Below are 16,496 nucleotides of genomic sequence, written 5' to 3'. Positions count from 1 at the left end.
CTCTGATAAAGAGCAGGAATCCATGTGAACATCTTCTATACAGGCTCCCCTTGTGACAAAAACAAACATTCCCTTCAGTGGGGTTTCCAGGGGCCCCGTGATGCAGAGTGGTAAGCTGCAGTACTGCAGTCAGAAGCTCTGCTCATGACCTGAGTTCGATCCTGACGGAAGTTGGTTTCAGGTAGCCAGCTCAAGGTTGACTCAGCCTTCCATCCTTCCCAGGTCAGTAAAATGAGTACCCAGACGACTGGGGAAGGCACTGGCAAACCACCCCGTAAACAAAGCCTGCCTAGTAAACGTCGGGATGTGACGTCACCCCATGGGTCAGGAATGACCCAGTGCTTGCACAGGGGATCACCTGTACCTTTTTCTAGGGGCATTGCCCTGTGTGTACAGTAAAAAGATAGCACTGAGCAATCAGAAGAATAGAAGGCAGTTAAAAGGTTTGGGCACATGTGTACAATTTATAATTTGTCTTCGATCTTCTGTGCGGTCCCACTCTTGTGTGCAGGCGCATGCGCAGGCCAGCCACGGAGAAAGAACTTTCTAGCTCTATAAGACTGAACAGGCTCCTCTTCCCTCAGGCTTGTGGCATTCCCAGCCAAAATTGACACGTAAAGGGGAAAAGCGCCATTTCCCCTCAGTTCCTTCTCTGCCACTGACAAAAGAAGACATCTTTCTGAGAAGCGCTTGCTGTTCTTCATTTTTGTGAGGTGGGATCACCTTTGTTCCATATTTCTGATGGCCCAATGCTCCCTCTTCGAAAAATGTGCCCAGTGCGGCACCAAAATGACACAAACTAATGAACGTTAGTTCTGCCTTTTGTGTCTTGGGGAGTCTCCCAGTTTGAGAGTCACCACTGTCAGCGCTTTACCCTCAAAGCCCAGAGTGATTAACGGCGTTTTACCTCGAGGCAGGCCTTTGGGAGAAGGCCGTGACTGACTCTGATATTTGAGCAGCAATGTCATCTGTGCGGGAGTGGTCGTCCCAGATGGAATCAGTGTCCCTTGTAAGATCGGTTCCATCTTCCGACCCACCTCAGCGTCTGTCCTGATCACTGGTTCCGTCCTCGTCACAAGGGAGTGTGTCGGAACTCCCCCCCCCCCAAGAAAGCAAAATCTAAGTCAGAACTCTCACACAGGGCTCTGAAGTCACCTCACCAAATGGATCCAGAATCTGGACCCTCAGTTCCAACAGTACCTGAAGTTCTGATAGTGTTGGAGGAGGAGGATCGGACTCCCCTGCCTCCACCTCACACACCCTCTCCTCACTTCCAGGAGCTGGAAGAGTACTGTTATGAGAGGGAAATACCCCCGGTTCCACCTGCTCCAGTACCAGCGCCAAAGAAGTCCCTTCTTGGGCTGAGAGAGCTCTAACAGACCTGTGACTAGCCCAAGGTCACCCAGCTGGCTTCATGTAGGAGTGGGGAAACAAAACCAGTTCACCAGATTAGCCTCCACCGCTCAAGTGGAGGAGTGGGGAATCAAACTTGGTTCTCCAGATCAGAATCCACTGCTCCAAACCACCGCTCTTAACAACTACGCCACGCTGGCTCTCCCAATGCTGGAGGCTTTTCTAGACTTAGCCATATCAGTTTGGGAAAAGCCATCCACAATTCCATCTTCTTCATGCAAGGTAGAGAATGTGTATAAGATCCAGCAGGAGGATTGCTCATTCCTGTTCACCCACTCTGCCCCCACTTCCTTGGTTGCAGAAGAGGCAGAAGCCAGATCGAGACAGGGGCCGCATTCTGCACCTTCAGAAAAAGAGGGACATAGGCTGGAAGCCATCAGTGAATGTTCCTACTCCTCAGTGCATAACATGCACATAGCCAACTACCAGGCCATAATGGCGGCATATCAGTTGTTTTTGTGGGACCATATGTCAGCTTACTTAGACCTTATTCCTGAGGACAAGAGGTCATTGGCCAAACATTTACAAGCAGAAGCAGTAACACTTTCTAAACAACAGATGAACATGGGCCACCATGCAGCCGATTGTTCCATTCATACCTGTTACTTTACGGAGGCATGCTTGGCTGAGATCGACTGCTTTGCCACCTGAGACAAAGGCCAGGGTCAAGAATCTACCATTTGAGGGCTCACAACTTTTCTCCTCAAAAACATAAACATAAGAAAGGCCATGTTGGATCAGACCAAGGTCCGTCAAGTCCAGCCGTCCATTCACACAGTGGCCAACCAGGTGCCTCTAGGAAGCCAACAAGCAAGACAACCGCAGCAGCATTGTCCTTCCTGTAGCATTATTATCATCAAAGACTGATGACATGTTGGCCCAAATTAAAAAACAAAACAGCCAAATCCTGGGGCAGTACAACCCAGGTCCCTCAGCCGTATAAGCCTCGTTATCCGCCTCGCCCTTCCTTCCATCACCACCAGTCTCAGAGGTACACCCCCCCTCACAGTATTCTTCTCAGTGGCCTTTTCAACCTCAAGCCCAACCCAGGCACAGAGCATAGAGGTCTAAGACCAGACCAGTCTCCAAAAGACTATCAGCAAGGACAGAAGTCACTGTTGTGCCTGGCATATCCAAAGCCTGCTTGGTCTTATGGCTTCCCCAACAGCTGTGATCCCCTTTGCGAGGCTGCACACGAGACCACTGCATAACTGATTTCTTAGGCACTTTAGACTTCACACACAGTTACAAGGATGGGCGGTGGCTCAGTGGTAGAGCATCTGCTTGGCATGCAGAAGGTCCCCGATTCAATCCCCAGCATCTCAAATTAAAGGGACTAGGCAGGTAGGTGATGTGAAAGACCCCTGCCTGAGACCCGGTTCAATCCCCAGCATCTCATGTTAAAGGGACTAGGCAAGTAGGTGATGTGAAAGACCTCGGCCTGAGACCCTGGAGAGCTTCCGGTCTGATTAGACAGTACTGACTTTGATGGACCAAGGGTCTGATTCAGTATAAGGCAGCTTCATGCGTTCACATTTTTCTATTACAAGATTCATAATCTGTTCATTACAATGGTGGATTCTGGATACTGATTTACTCAAGGTGTTCCCATTTGGTGTTCAATTATCCACTCCCATGGTTACTACAGATACCTTCTCCGTGGGTGCTGTGGAAATGTTGAAGTTACACAGTTAGTGAGGACCAGACGATATTTCCAGCTCCACTCATGCTTTGCATGACAACTGTGCAACTAAGCTTTGCATGTGTTTTGCGTTGCTTGTGAATAACTATTTTTTGAGAAGTAACAAAACTTGGAAGTTTAGGCTTCTCCCCCTCCTTAATTCTCTGTCTCCAAATCCTATTAACATATTTCTTTAAATTCTAATGGATACGATGATATGCAGATTCTGGCATGAATCTTCGTAGGTAAAACTTTTAATTTTATTTCCACTGTTGTAAAATCCCAAATAATTTTAGCCAAATATAAAGTCTCAGTCAACTAAAGTAGAACTGAAACTTTCTGTTAAGAATTGTTTCCACTAATACAGCTCTCTCTTTTTTTTTTAGAAATCAACTTTTTTGAGTTTTTTTCTTGGTTTTGAAGCAGTGTTAGTAGAACCAGTCTTCACCTAACTTCTGAAACTGTGTGACTCTCTCTTTTAGAGAATCCGAGTTAAAAAAAGAAATTGATGCCGAGAGAACTTCTTTACAGAAATCCATCAGTATTACTAGTGCCTTGATCACAGAGAGAGATGAAGAGCTGGAAAAACTCAGAAATGAGGTACCATTTTAGAAGCACCCTCAGCTAACTCGTGGCTTGTTTGCAGAATACCCCCTTTTCCTCTTACAACCAAGCTTTCCTTGGACAAGTGCTCCACTCAGACAAATATAACACCACAGAGTTGGTGTTTACCATGTGAATGTGTCCTGTGGAAAAATAGTTGGGTCAGATGTGTCAGTACAAAGTCTTGCCACTGAAGGGCATGTTCAGATGAAAAGTTCAGCAAACGAAAACGACAGGGCCAAATGCCATGTGGTGTGTTCGCTGAACCTGAAAAACCCGCTGTGAAGAGTAGCCAACCAGGGGCCCTGGGGGAAGTCATGAGAATAGTATGATAGACTGATCCCTAGTTGTTTGGCTCCAGCATCTGGTAGTAGGCAGTATTCTATTTTTGGTTATTGTGACTACTAGTTACTTTAGACCTACATTTCATGTATTTAGGGCTACGTCCCCTTATAAGGTTTTGTTTCCTCCAGTCTGTATGTTTTCTTCCTCTCTCCCACTTAACATAGGTCACAGTACTTCGTGGAGAAAATGCCACTGCGAGGAGTTTGCATTCTGTAGTTCAGTCGCTGGAGTCTGATAAGTTGAAACTTGAGCTCAAAGTAAAGAATCTGGAGCAGAAGCTCAGGGAGAGCCAGCACCTACCTCCCAGCTCATCAGGTAAATGCAGCTTGGGTCCAGTTGCTGCTGCTTTGCTGTTGCAACTTGCTGAACTCTGGTTGGCTACATGCGTTGGATCCCTTCAGACAGCAGAGTTATTTTGGGATCTCACCATGCCATGATGGCAGAAGCTCTCCATCTTAAGTGCCCACCACCTCATCTCAATCCATCCTGTCAAAGAAGGAAATGACTTAATAATAGTAATTCAGTCAGGGTAAGAGCTCTCACTACATTATATTGTTGACATTCTCGTTTGATAGCCTTGGATGTGTGAAACTGCCATCCTTGGATCAATCATCATGGGTCATCCAAACGAGGCGTGGGATATGCCTGTCATGTTATTGAGTGCTTTCACTCAGTGGCAGGTGTGTTCACATAAGAATTCTCTGTCACTTGTAGGCGTGTACAGTTGCCCGGCATGAGGGTCTTCTTTTTCTCATCAGAGGGTGAACACCGGCTTCCAGTTTCAAAGTGGTAACTTTACCGTAGAGTTCATGTAGCCAGCTGATCTGCGTTATCTTTCCAAATGGCAGAGAAAATCTTAGCATGTGGCTGCACTTGATTAAACATGTGGGAAGCTAGGGAGTGGTAAAATCCTGCTCACCAGCCAATTGTGAGCTCTTGAAGAGCCTCAGATGGGTTTAGTCTGGCACCAGTAACACAGGTTTCTGAAGTATCTTCATGACTTTTTTTCTCTCTTTCAAGATGACATAGCTGGTGGCACCATCGAGGATGAAAACTCCCAGGAAAGCCAGGTATGGTTTCTGAGGTGTTGGTACCGTGTAGCAGCAGTGTGTTGGCTACACATGGCTGATTTTCTTTTTTGAGAGTGACAAATGTAGCAGACGGGGCCAACTGTGTAGCAGACGGGGCCAACCGAAATCGTGTAGAGTTGCATAAGAAAATGCCAGAGCGGGGAGGGCGTGGCTGGCTAGAGGCCAGCTGAGGGTAACGAGAGCATTCCCCCCCCCCCCCGGCATCTTATTAGAGGACTTGTACTAAACAATTTTAAAGGTTTTGCCTGTGTAAAACTGTTCAGCAGTGGAGTTTTTTAGGATTTATTTATTAAAGGGAGATTAACAACCTTTAATTTTGATAATAAAAAAGAAGGTGACTCAATGCATCCCTGCTTCCAGTTGAAAAAGGAACTGGCTTTTGCTGCCAGCATTCTCCCAGCATGGTGTAGTGGTGTTAAGAGTGATGGACCCTAATCCGGAGAACCGGGTTTGATTTCCCCACTCCTCCACATGAGCGGCAGACTCTAGTGTGGTGAACTGGGTTGGTTTCCCCACTCCTCCACGTGAAGCCTGCTGGGTGACCTTGGGCTAGTCATAGTTCTCAGCAAACTCTCTCAGCCTCACCTACCTCACACGGTGTCTGTTGTGGGGAGGGGAAGGTAAGGTGATTGTAAGCCAATTTGATTCTCTTTAAAAGGTAGAGGAAGTCGGCATAGAAAAACCATCTCCCTCTTTCATCCACGCTGGAACCTGCTTAGCCTCAGGGATGGAAACCAATCAGGTGGCCTTAGACCACTCCTGGGGTCCAAGAAGGACTTTTATATGCTATCTAGTCTGAGGGCTTGCAAGTTGCAAGGAATCATTATCTTTGTTAGTTTATTGTATGTAATAGTAGTGTCTTATAAAACCAATGGTAGTGGCAATATAAAACCATTATTTAAAAAAACATCAGTAAATCAAGTCAATTGGTCTCCTCTGCAGTTCAGGGAGAATGAATCTTAGCAGGACAACCCACTTCCTGTGCCATTTTGTACATTGCAATTATGCCCATATCTGATAACTGATAAATAAATTCAAGCCACAAAGGCCAACCAGTCATGTCCATAAGAAAGATATAACCCCAGAAATGCCTCCTAAGAGGAGCAAAAAAACACATTTAATGGCAGATAATTTTTCTTACTTGACCCACAGTCTTCCTTCATGTGATAGATTGTTATATTGGCCAAGCTCTGGAGGAGAGGTCTATCCTTGGCTTCTAGCCACGGTGACTAAAGGGAACCTGGGGCAGCCATTTTGGGATGGTACTTACCATCCCCTCTCAAAATTCCAAGGCCCACAAGCTCAAAACCATTAGGGACCTGTGGCGTGAAGGCTTTCTGAAGGCTTAAAGTTTCAGTGAGCAAGGGGGCCATGGTAACGTGCAGGTAACACAGCACTCTAAAGGTGAATCCATTGCAATCATCTGCATGTTACCTATACATTCATGCACATCTTATGCACAAATGTGTACTTCAAGTAGCATGAACCCCTTCATGGTTAGACACAGCACTAAATGTGAACACTGACCCCCAGAGGCAAGTGGAGAATTTCAGCAGCAATTTGTAACTGCTGGTTCAGCAGGAGTCACTGAAATGAGTGCTATTCTAAAATACCACTTTATTTTATTGGGTGAAAAATTGAGGAGGTGGGGGAAGGTCAGAAATGATATCCAATGGACCCGCTTCTTGATAACACGCTGATATTAAGTAATGATATTTACTTGATATTAAGTAATGCAACGAACATACTAACATGTGGTTTCTTTCCCTTTTGCCCCCTTGCTTTCACCTGCTGCTGGGAACTCTTTCCTTCAATCAGCATATGGTTTGTTTCCGCTTTCTCTGCTTTAATTTTGTTTTATTTGCTTTGTCGGTTTTAATCATATCAACTCAACAAGGCAGTTTTAATTTTTATTTGCTCTTGTTAAGCAATACCTCTCTGCAGTGGGCAGAAGCAAGTCCCAGGGTTGCCAGCTCCGGGTTGGGAAATTTCTGGAGATTTTGGGGGAGGGGGTTGTGTCTGGGGAGGGCGGGGTTTGCTGAGGGGAGGGACCTCAGCAGGGTATAAGGTCATCAAGTCCACCTTCCAAAGCAGCCATTTTCTCCTGGGGTTCTGATCTCTCTAGCCTGGAGATCAGTTGTAATTCCAGATCTCCAGCCACCACATGGAAGTTGGCAACCCTAGAGGCAACTCAGGCAGGGCTGGCATTAGGAATGGGCATTGTTGAGTAGTCCCATGACCTTGGGAAGGCTTGCTACTCTGCAGCAGCAACTACAATAAGGGTCCCCAACTGTTTGCCATTTGCTTGCCTGGCTTCTCTAGCTGTTTCACTGCTGTGCCTGGGAGGATGGCCGACTTGACAGCATCTTGCCAAGCCCCCCCCCCCCCAATTTTGGAACCAGCCCTGACCCTAACAAAGATTGGAATCAGCTCCGCTCTGGTCACCTTACCTGAGCAAAGTGCTCCGGCACGTAGTAAAGTGTTGTGAACAGCGTCCTGCCAGCTCCTGAGCTCCCATCTCAACTAGGAAATCAGTCAAGATAATCTTGAGTTTGCTTCTGCCATGCTCCTGCTGTAATAAGAGGGAGCCATTCAGTTTAGAATTTGGGGGAAGGGGTGTCTGAAATTTCCCATCCCCCTGCCTCACAATTGGGCTAGCCTCGTGTTCACCTATAGGCAGTGGCTGGAGAGCAGAGTTCTTGTCCCCAGATCACAATATGCTGAGCTCCAATAACTGCTGTCCCAGAAGACAGATGTTTTCCAGGTGTGACAATTCATGTTTGCGCCTTGTTCTGTAATTAGGCTGATTAATGCTGTTTAATGCTTAAAAGTGCACAGTGTGTGTCTGTTTCTTAGGCACAAAAAAACGAAGTCAGCTGAGTTTGTTTTTCTTTGGTAGCCAGACCCTGCCTTGCAAGTTGCTCGTGCTGACATTTTCTGCTGAAGCTCCATCTTTAAATGGTCAGACTTTTTAACCCTGTCTCCTTTTTTCTGCTCTCTTCAAACCCTTTAGATTGACTTCCTAAATTCTGTAATAGTAGATCTTCAGAGGAAAAATGAAGAGCTGAAATTGAAAGTGGAAATGATGTCTGAGGCAGCTCTCAATGGCAATGAGGAAGAAGTTATTAACTATGACAGGTATTTGATATCACTTGGGCTCCATGGTTGCATTCCATATCCGGGCTGTTTAGTCCACTTGTTTTCTGTTGCCCCAGAAGGTTGGACCAGAACCAATGGGTTGAAATTAAATCAAAAGAGATTCCATCTAGACATTAGGAAGAATTTTCTAACAGTTAGAGCGGTTCCTCAGTGGAACAGGCTTCCTTGGGAGGTGGTGAGCTCTCCTTCCCTGGAGGTTTTTAAGTAGAGGCTAGATGGCCATCTGTCAGCAATGCTGATTCTATGACCTTAGGCAGATCATGAGAGGGAGGTAATCTTGGCCATCTTCTGGGCATGGAGTGTGTGTGTGGGGGGGAGGTAGGGAGTGTGGGGGGGAGATAGTTGTGTCACTGGGAGTGTGGGGAGGGAGGTAGTTGTGAATTTCCTGCATTGTGCATGGGGTTGGACTAGATGATCTTGGTGGTCCCTTCCAACTATGATCCTATGAAGTTGCCAATCACGCAGACCCCTTCAGTCAGAAATAGCAAGACAGTTCAAAGTGTGTTCTAGTCCACTGCCCTATTACAATAGTTTCCAGGCTTTCTTCTACTAGGAAATCGTTTTTTGTGGTAGTTACTGTAGCTAAACTATGTCAGGGCAGCAGTGTGGATAGCGCCATTCCTCTGAATGCCCTAATGCTGTGATTGGGATGCCCCGTTGATGGATGGGGAACTGGAGATAGCGACTTGGTGTGAGACCAAAGGAGACCTTGACCTTTCAAGGCTGTAGGGTGGTGGCTTTGTTTGTGATTGTCAGGCTAGAGAGGAGCTTGAGCCAGTGCTGTTTCAAAACCAAAAAATCTAAAGCCTTACAGGCCATTTCTTAAGGGGAGGGAATTCTTGTGGAGCTGGCGTCACTGGCATAGGTGCCACTATCATGGAAAAAGGAGGCACCTACACCAGCGCAGGGGCAAACACTGGCGTCCAGGCACCACCAGCCCCTGCCACCACCGCAGCCACGCCAGCAGAGCTTTCCCAGAAGGGAAAGCCTGCGCCGGCATTGGGCGGGGGGGATTCCCTGGGGCATTCCTCTGCCCTTTCGCCCTGGGCATGCCCCCTTGAGCAGTGGTAGGGATGCGCTACATTTTTTTAGTAGCGCAGCCTTGTTTTTTCAAGGGGGCCTTTACCCCTTAGTCTTTATTTTTATTTTTTAAGGGTTTTTTGTGTGCCCACGGCTGGGAAGCCTCTGAGGAGGGGGTGCAGCTCTGCCGCTCCCAGCCGCCACGGATCTACCCCCCCTTTCAGGATTGCGCTCTAAGTATGAATTTCAGGCCGCTTGCATCTCCAGTAAAGATTGATGTAGCCAAAGGGAGATTTGAGACCTGCAGAGAGCCTTGAGGTCCATGGTTTGCAATTAGTGGTAATTTCTTGGAGAAGGGTTGTGGGAAAACAGAATTTTCCTTAGTGTACAGGGTGCATCTGAATTGACCTAGCAGGTAGCAAACTCTTCCCTCAACAACCTATTTTTTCCAAGCATTTTGGATTTCCTGTAATCTTTCACTAGAATTGTGTAACTATTTTTGGCAATCAGTTGTGATGATAAACAGTTGAGCAGGGCCGTGGGGCCACCGCAAGGAAATGAGCTTGTCACGTTTTGCTCCCGGCAGTGAGGAAGAGAACCCGACTAAGAAGAAGCCTCGCCTTTTCTGCGACATTTGCGACTGCTTCGATCTTCACGACACTGAAGACTGTCCGACTCAGGCGCAGGCACCAGACGACCCTCCCCATTCAAATTATCACGGCAGCCGAAAAGAAGAGCGCCCCTATTGCGAAATCTGCGAGGTGTTTGGGCACTGGGCGACAAACTGCAACGACGACGAGACCTTTTGATGCAACTGAGGACCAGGGAGAACAAGCTTCGCTCGGTGTGTTTGTCAAACAACATCCACTGCCGACATTCAGGTGTGCTGACTTCAAGGAAAGATAGGACGGTGGCCCCTACCCTCAGCCTCTTTACAGCCAGCCAACCAACCAAATAGAAATATTTTCATCTTCCACAACAAAATATTTTATTCTGCCCTTTCTAAACTAAAATCAAATAAATAATTTTACTAGGCAAGTTTCTGCCAGTTTCCTTTCCAGCTCTTGGGTTTTATCGTCTGTAAGGGGAGCTGCCCTTTGTCATGACCTTGACTTATAGGAAATCAAAACACTCTTAGTTTCAGCTTATTTAAAGACCTTTAAAATTATGCTGTTAATTTTCATATTTGCACTAAGCTCTTAAAGCTGCGTTTGTATGTTTTTTAGATTTTTGTAAAGCTTTCGACACTGGAATGAGTTGAGAGATGAGCTGTTTTTATTAATTTTCATCTGCTCTGTTATCTCTTGATCAAAGAATTTGTAAGCTCTGGTGCGCTACCTAGAGATCTGTAGTGCCTTTATTTCAGCAAGATTTCTTAACGGTGTGAAATATTGTTTAAACAAAATATCATGAAGCAGGTAAGCATACAAAGCTACTGTTGGGAAACTTTTATAATACAGAAACTTCTATGCTGTGCACATTGATGGAATCCCTTCCAAGGTTCTTTCCGCTCCTGTAAAGTTGTACATACATACAAATATAAATATATATAAGAAAAGGATTATATTTTGGAAAACTTTCTTACTGTCCTCCGTGTTTCGATTAATCTGAACGGACCTCTTTGTGCACACCACAGTAACTTTATTTAATGACTTAACAGCCTCAATCTTGGGAGATTTTTTTACTGACTTCCTGAGTGTGTGTGTGTATATATGAGTGTGTAATAAAAAAAAAATCTTCCAGCAAATTTGTATCCTGTAACAGGTTTTTATTAAAAGTCCGTTCAGAAATCAAGTCTTTTTTGATGAATAATTTATTTATTTCCCCCACCCTCTTCTGGAGCCGAATTTTGTTCCAGATGAATGTAAAACAGAAAATTCAGTATTTAGTAAATCTTGAATTTTCTATGAGACTAAAACCTTATGAGAAAAGTGGATGAAGCTCTTCCATGCTGATTTCTAATATATACGAATTTCCTGATAAGATTACTCTGTGATGGAGTTGGTGACGTGAGCTACTTAACATGAGTTAAAGGTGATACCACAATAAGCTGGTTTTAAATCTCTCTCTTTTGAATGTCTCAAACCATAAATGTAAAAAAGATAAACTATATCTCTCCTGCTCTTTGTACATTATAGAGAAATTTAACTCTTGTATAACTGTGTGTATATTATATATATGTATATGCCTTTGGTGTATTTTTTTCTCCAGATTACAGACAGTATTTGGCACATGAGTATAAAGTCAATTTTATGTAATTTGTTTGAAATTTGGAGTAATGAATGTATTATAGTGATAGAAACAAAACAAAGCAGGGAAATCAGTATTAAACTTCATCCAAGTGTACTGTATCTTTAATAAAATGGTTATTCTCTTGTCACAAGTGTTGTTCTTCTTTTGCTTCAAAAACAGTGTTAAAAAACAGTGTTGTATGGGACTTCTGTTGTCCAGAGGATCAAACAGGAGAAAATAAGATTGGCGAGGGCTTCATTTATAGTCCTGCAGTTCAGGATGGGGCCAGTGGAATAGATGGAATTGCACCCACATAAAAATTTATTATTATTTTTCAAACAGTCTTCTGAATGGGTGACATTTCCATCCAAAGGATGACAGCTTGTTTCAGAATAAGCCAAAATGTTGGTTTTCTTAAAAGATCTTCGTGAACCACTTCATTTTAATATAGCCTTATTTCTGCTAAAAAAAAATGCCTTCCTGACCAAATCTGTTGTACGTAGCCTGTATGCTGTTTTGTGATTTTTGTTTTACGTAGTTTTTATAAAGTGTTGAAAGCTACTCAAGTGCTCTTTTCAGTAGGTCAGGGTAGACATTTCTGAAATAAAATAAGTTCCGCAAGCATGAAAAACAGTCTTCATTCTTGAGACTATAATAAATTCAAAAAGAGTGGCCATAACCTGTGGTATCCAAGACTAACAGTGCATTCCTAAGGAGAGTTACTCCAGTCTAAGCTCATTCATTTCGATGGGTTTAGACTGGAGTAACTCTTCTTAGGAATGCACTGTAAAACTCTTGACAAAAGTTCTTGTAGGTTATCCGGGCTGTGTAACCGTGGTCTTGGAATTTTCTTTCCTGACGTTTCGCCAGCAACTGTGGCAGGCATCTTCAGAGTAACCATCTTAATAATATCCATCCAAACATTCAGTTTACCATGGAAAAGGAAATTGAGGGTAAACTCCCATTTCTTGATACCCTTGTCATCCGTAAATCAAACCTTCAGTTAGGTCACAAGGTCTACCGGAAACCAACTCACACAGATCGCTACTTACACAAAAACTCCAACCACCACCCCCGACAGAAAAGAGGAATAATCAAAACATTAATGGACCGTGCAAGACGGATCTGTGAACCACAGTTTCTCAAGGAAGAAACTAACCATCTAAATCACGCACTGCTAGCAAACGGCTACTCCAAGAATGAAATCAGAAGGGCCATTGAACCAAACAAAAATCAGAAAACTCAAGAAAAACAGTCTCCCATAGGAAAGGTATTCTTGCCATTTATTAAAGGAGTCACTGATAGGATGGAGAAACTTTTGAAAAAACATAACCTACAAACAGTGTTTAAACCCACCAAGAAAATACAACAAATGCTACGATCAGCAAAAGACAAAAGAGACCCCCTCACCTCTGCAGGAGTATATCGTATACCTTGCAGCTGTGGAGAAGTTTACATCGGGACCACAAAACGCAGCATACAGACAAGGATAAAAGAACATGAAAGATACTGCAGACTTGGCCAACCTGAGAAATCAGCAGTGGCTGAACATGGACTGACACAAACAGGACACAGGGTCTTATTCCAAGACACTGAAAGACTGGACAATTCTACCAACTATTTTGTCAGATTGCACAGAGAAGCCATTGAAATTCATAAACATCAGCACAACTTTAACAGAAAAGAGGAGAGTTTAAGAATGAATAAGGCTTGGCTTCCTGCCCTGAAAAACCTCCAGACAAAGACAACATTCAACAATAGCCATACAGATTAGTTTTGGATTACACACATTAACAGATCACTTCAGGATACAATGGTTCCATATTAACATACCATACCCTCATTAGCACATTATCTTGATACTTACAGGACAATACTTTTGCAGGACAATACTCAGCTCAAACCCAACCCCTTTCTGACTATATATTACTCTTCCTACACCCTTGACACTGAGAGACACTGTCCTTCAGTGTTACTACTCTGAAGATGCCTGCCACAGTTGCTGGCGAAACGTCAGGAAAGAAAATTCCAAGACCACGGTTACACAGCCCGGATAACCTACAAGAACCAATGAACTCTGACCGTGAAAGCCTTCGACAATATCTTGACAAAAGATTCTGCTGCAATGAACATGTAAGTTTTTTTAGACATTTTGTTCTTCTAATGACCGCTTCCCTGTTGCTTTTCAGCATTGTGATCTGAAAAACATTTTTGCTAGAGATGAGGACATGTTGTAGGACACTTGTGGGTCTGAGTGGTCCACAATTCACCAACTGAGGAACAGGGATATAGGGGAGAGGGGCAACAGACTTAAGCCTCCTTGCATGATATTTAAAAGTGATGCTATTTTGATTTTTTACTTCTTCCTCCAGTTGTACATTTCCAGTAAACGTCTGCTCCATCTGCAAATGTAACCCCCCCAATTCCCGCAACTATGTTTCCCCTTAAATTTTTATCACATAATCCTTAATTAAAATGTATTTCATAATAGTAATTAAAACAGCCATGACAGTTTCCACCTTAATGTTCTATATTTCCCCACCTTTATTTTTTTAAATATTCCCTTTAGGTCTCCCTCATATTATTTCATTTTGTTTACCCTGATAGTTACCTACAATTTTTCCCTTATGATATAAACCATTAGGATTTTTATGTCTGTTCCACACAATATTTAATGCCTCGCCAAACTGATTTTTTATTTTTCAAATTTATAGCCCACCCTCATTCCCAGTCAAGCCGGGCTCAGGGTGGGTTACAAACTCTAAAATCACATAAACCCCCCACCAAAAAAAAAACCATTTAAGAATAAAACACAGCAGCCTAATAACGATAAAACAAATGGCTTGGTGACACTTGTGTGGCTTCTGTGCAGTCCCACGTGTCCCTGCACAGAAGATCACTAGATGAACAAGTTACAGGCAAGCACACTGTTTATACTAGGGTTGCCAACCTCCAGGTGGTGGCTGGAGATCTGCTATTACACATGAAGCTGCCTTCTATTGAACCAGACCCTTGGTCCATCAAGGTCAGTATGGTCTACTCAGGCAGTCAGCGGCTCTCCAGGGTCTCAGGTGGAGGTCTTTCACATCACCTGCTTGCCTGGTCCCTTTAACTGGAGATGCCGGGGATTGAACTTGGGACCTTCTGCATGCCAAGCAGAGGCTCTTCCACTGAGCCATAGCTTCTGTCCATGGTTCTCCAGGGTCTCAGGCAGAGAGGTTTTTCACATCAGCTACTGAGTGGTCCCTTTAACTGGAGATTCTGGGGATTGAACCTAGGACCTTCTGCATGCCAAGCAGATGCTCTACCGCTGAGCCACTGCCCCTCCCCAAAATCTCCAGCCGATAGAGATCAGTTCCCCTGGAGAAAATGGCCGCTTTAGCAATTGGACTCTATGGCATTGTAATCCCTCCCCTCTCCAAACCCCGCCCTCCTCAGTCTCCGCCCCCAAAATCTCAGGTTTTTCCCAACCTGGAGCTGGCAACCATAGTTTATACAAATTCTGCAAACAAAACCCCTCCCTTCCCAAGCACCATCCCCCAAATCTCCAGGAATTCCCCACTAGGGTTGCCAACCTCCAGGTACTAGCTGGAGACGTCCTGCTATGACAACGGATCTCCAGCTGATAGAGATCAGTTCCCCTGGAGAAAATTCACAGTGGGTAGCCGTGATTGTCTGCAGTAGTCAAAAAGGGCCAGAGTCCAGTAGCACCTTAAAGACTAACAAGAATATTTTCTGGTAGGGTATGAGCTTTGTGAGCTGTGGCTCACGAAAGCTCACACCCTACCAGAAAATATTCTTGTTAGTCTTTAAGGTGCTGAAGGTACCTGAAGAAGTGAGCTGTGGCTCACGAAAGCTCACACCCTGCCAGAAAATATTCTTGTTAGTCTTTCAGGTGCTGAAGGTACCTGAAGAAGTGAGCTGTGGCTCACGAAAGCTCACACCCTGCCAGAAAATATTCTTGTTAGTCTTTAAGGTGCTGAAGGTACCTGAAGAAGTGAGCTGTGGCTCACGAAAGCTCACACCCTGCCAGAAAATATTCTTGTTAGTCTTTCAGGTGCTGAAGGTACCTGAAGAAGTGAGCTGTGGCTCACGAAAGCTCACACCCTGCCAGAAAATATTCTTGTGAGTCTTTAAGGTGCTGAAGGTACCTGAAGAAGTGAGCTGTGGCTCACGAAAGCTCACACCCTGCCAGAAAATATTCTTGTTAGTCTTTCAGGTGCTGAAGGTACCTGAAGAAGTGAGCTGTGGCTCACGAAAGCTCACACCCTGCCAGAAAATATTCTTGTGAGTCTTTAAGGTGCTGAAGGTACCTGAAGAAGTGAGCTGTGGCTCACGAAAGCTCACACCCTGCCAGAAAATATTCTTGTTAGTCTTTCAGGTGCTGAAGGTACCTGAAGAAGTGAGCTGTGGCTCACGAAAGCTCACACCCTGCCAGAAAATATTCTTGTGAGTCTTTAAGGTGCTGAAGGTACCTGAAGAAGTGAGCTGTGGCTCACGAAAGCTCACACCCTGCCAGAAAATATTCTTGTTAGTCTTTCAGGTGCTGAAGGTACCTGAAGAAGTGAGCTGTGGCTCACGAAAGCTCACACCCTGCCAGAAAACATTCTTGTTAGTCTTTCAGGTGCTCCTGGAGATGCCTGGAGAAAATGGCCGCTCTGGCCATCGGACTCTATCGCTATGGCACGGAAGTCCCTCCCAAACCCCGCCCTCCTCAGGCTCCGCCCCCAAAACCTCCAGGAATCCCCACACTGGAGTTGGCAACCTTAAAATCTCCCCCTTCCCCCCCCCCCGCGCAGGCCTCGGGGCGGCCCAGAGCGCCTCACGAAGGCCCGCGCCTGCGGCCTCCTCCCTCCCTCCCTCCCTCCCTCCCTCGCCGCCTCACATGACCGCGGCGGCCCGGCCTCCCCTCCGCCTGGGCCGGGCTTGAGGGCGGCGGCAAGGAAGGAGAG

General features: G+C 45.1%; 1 protein-coding gene across 1 annotated transcript in view; it reads left to right on the top strand.

Annotated features, from left to right (window-relative positions):
- CLIP1 (CAP-Gly domain containing linker protein 1) overlaps nt 1–10,165 on the top strand; it is a 73,889-nt gene extending 63,724 nt beyond the window's left edge. Inside the window, exons 23-27 of the mRNA XM_056859767.1 lie at nt 3,577–3,694; nt 4,207–4,357; nt 5,063–5,112; nt 8,147–8,271; nt 9,899–10,165. Of these exons, the coding sequence (XP_056715745.1) occupies nt 3,577–3,694; nt 4,207–4,357; nt 5,063–5,112; nt 8,147–8,271; nt 9,899–10,121 (667 nt within the window). The 3' untranslated portion in view covers nt 10,122–10,165. The remainder of the gene's footprint in view (nt 1–3,576; nt 3,695–4,206; nt 4,358–5,062; nt 5,113–8,146; nt 8,272–9,898) is intronic.
- Nucleotides 10,166–16,496: the final 6,331 nt, after the last annotated feature.

The sequence above is a fragment of the Euleptes europaea genome, chromosome 13 (assembly GCF_029931775.1).
Source record: "Euleptes europaea isolate rEulEur1 chromosome 13, rEulEur1.hap1, whole genome shotgun sequence".
NCBI lineage: Eukaryota > Metazoa > Chordata > Lepidosauria > Squamata > Sphaerodactylidae > Euleptes > Euleptes europaea.
This window is presented reverse-complemented; position numbering and strand designations above follow the sequence as displayed.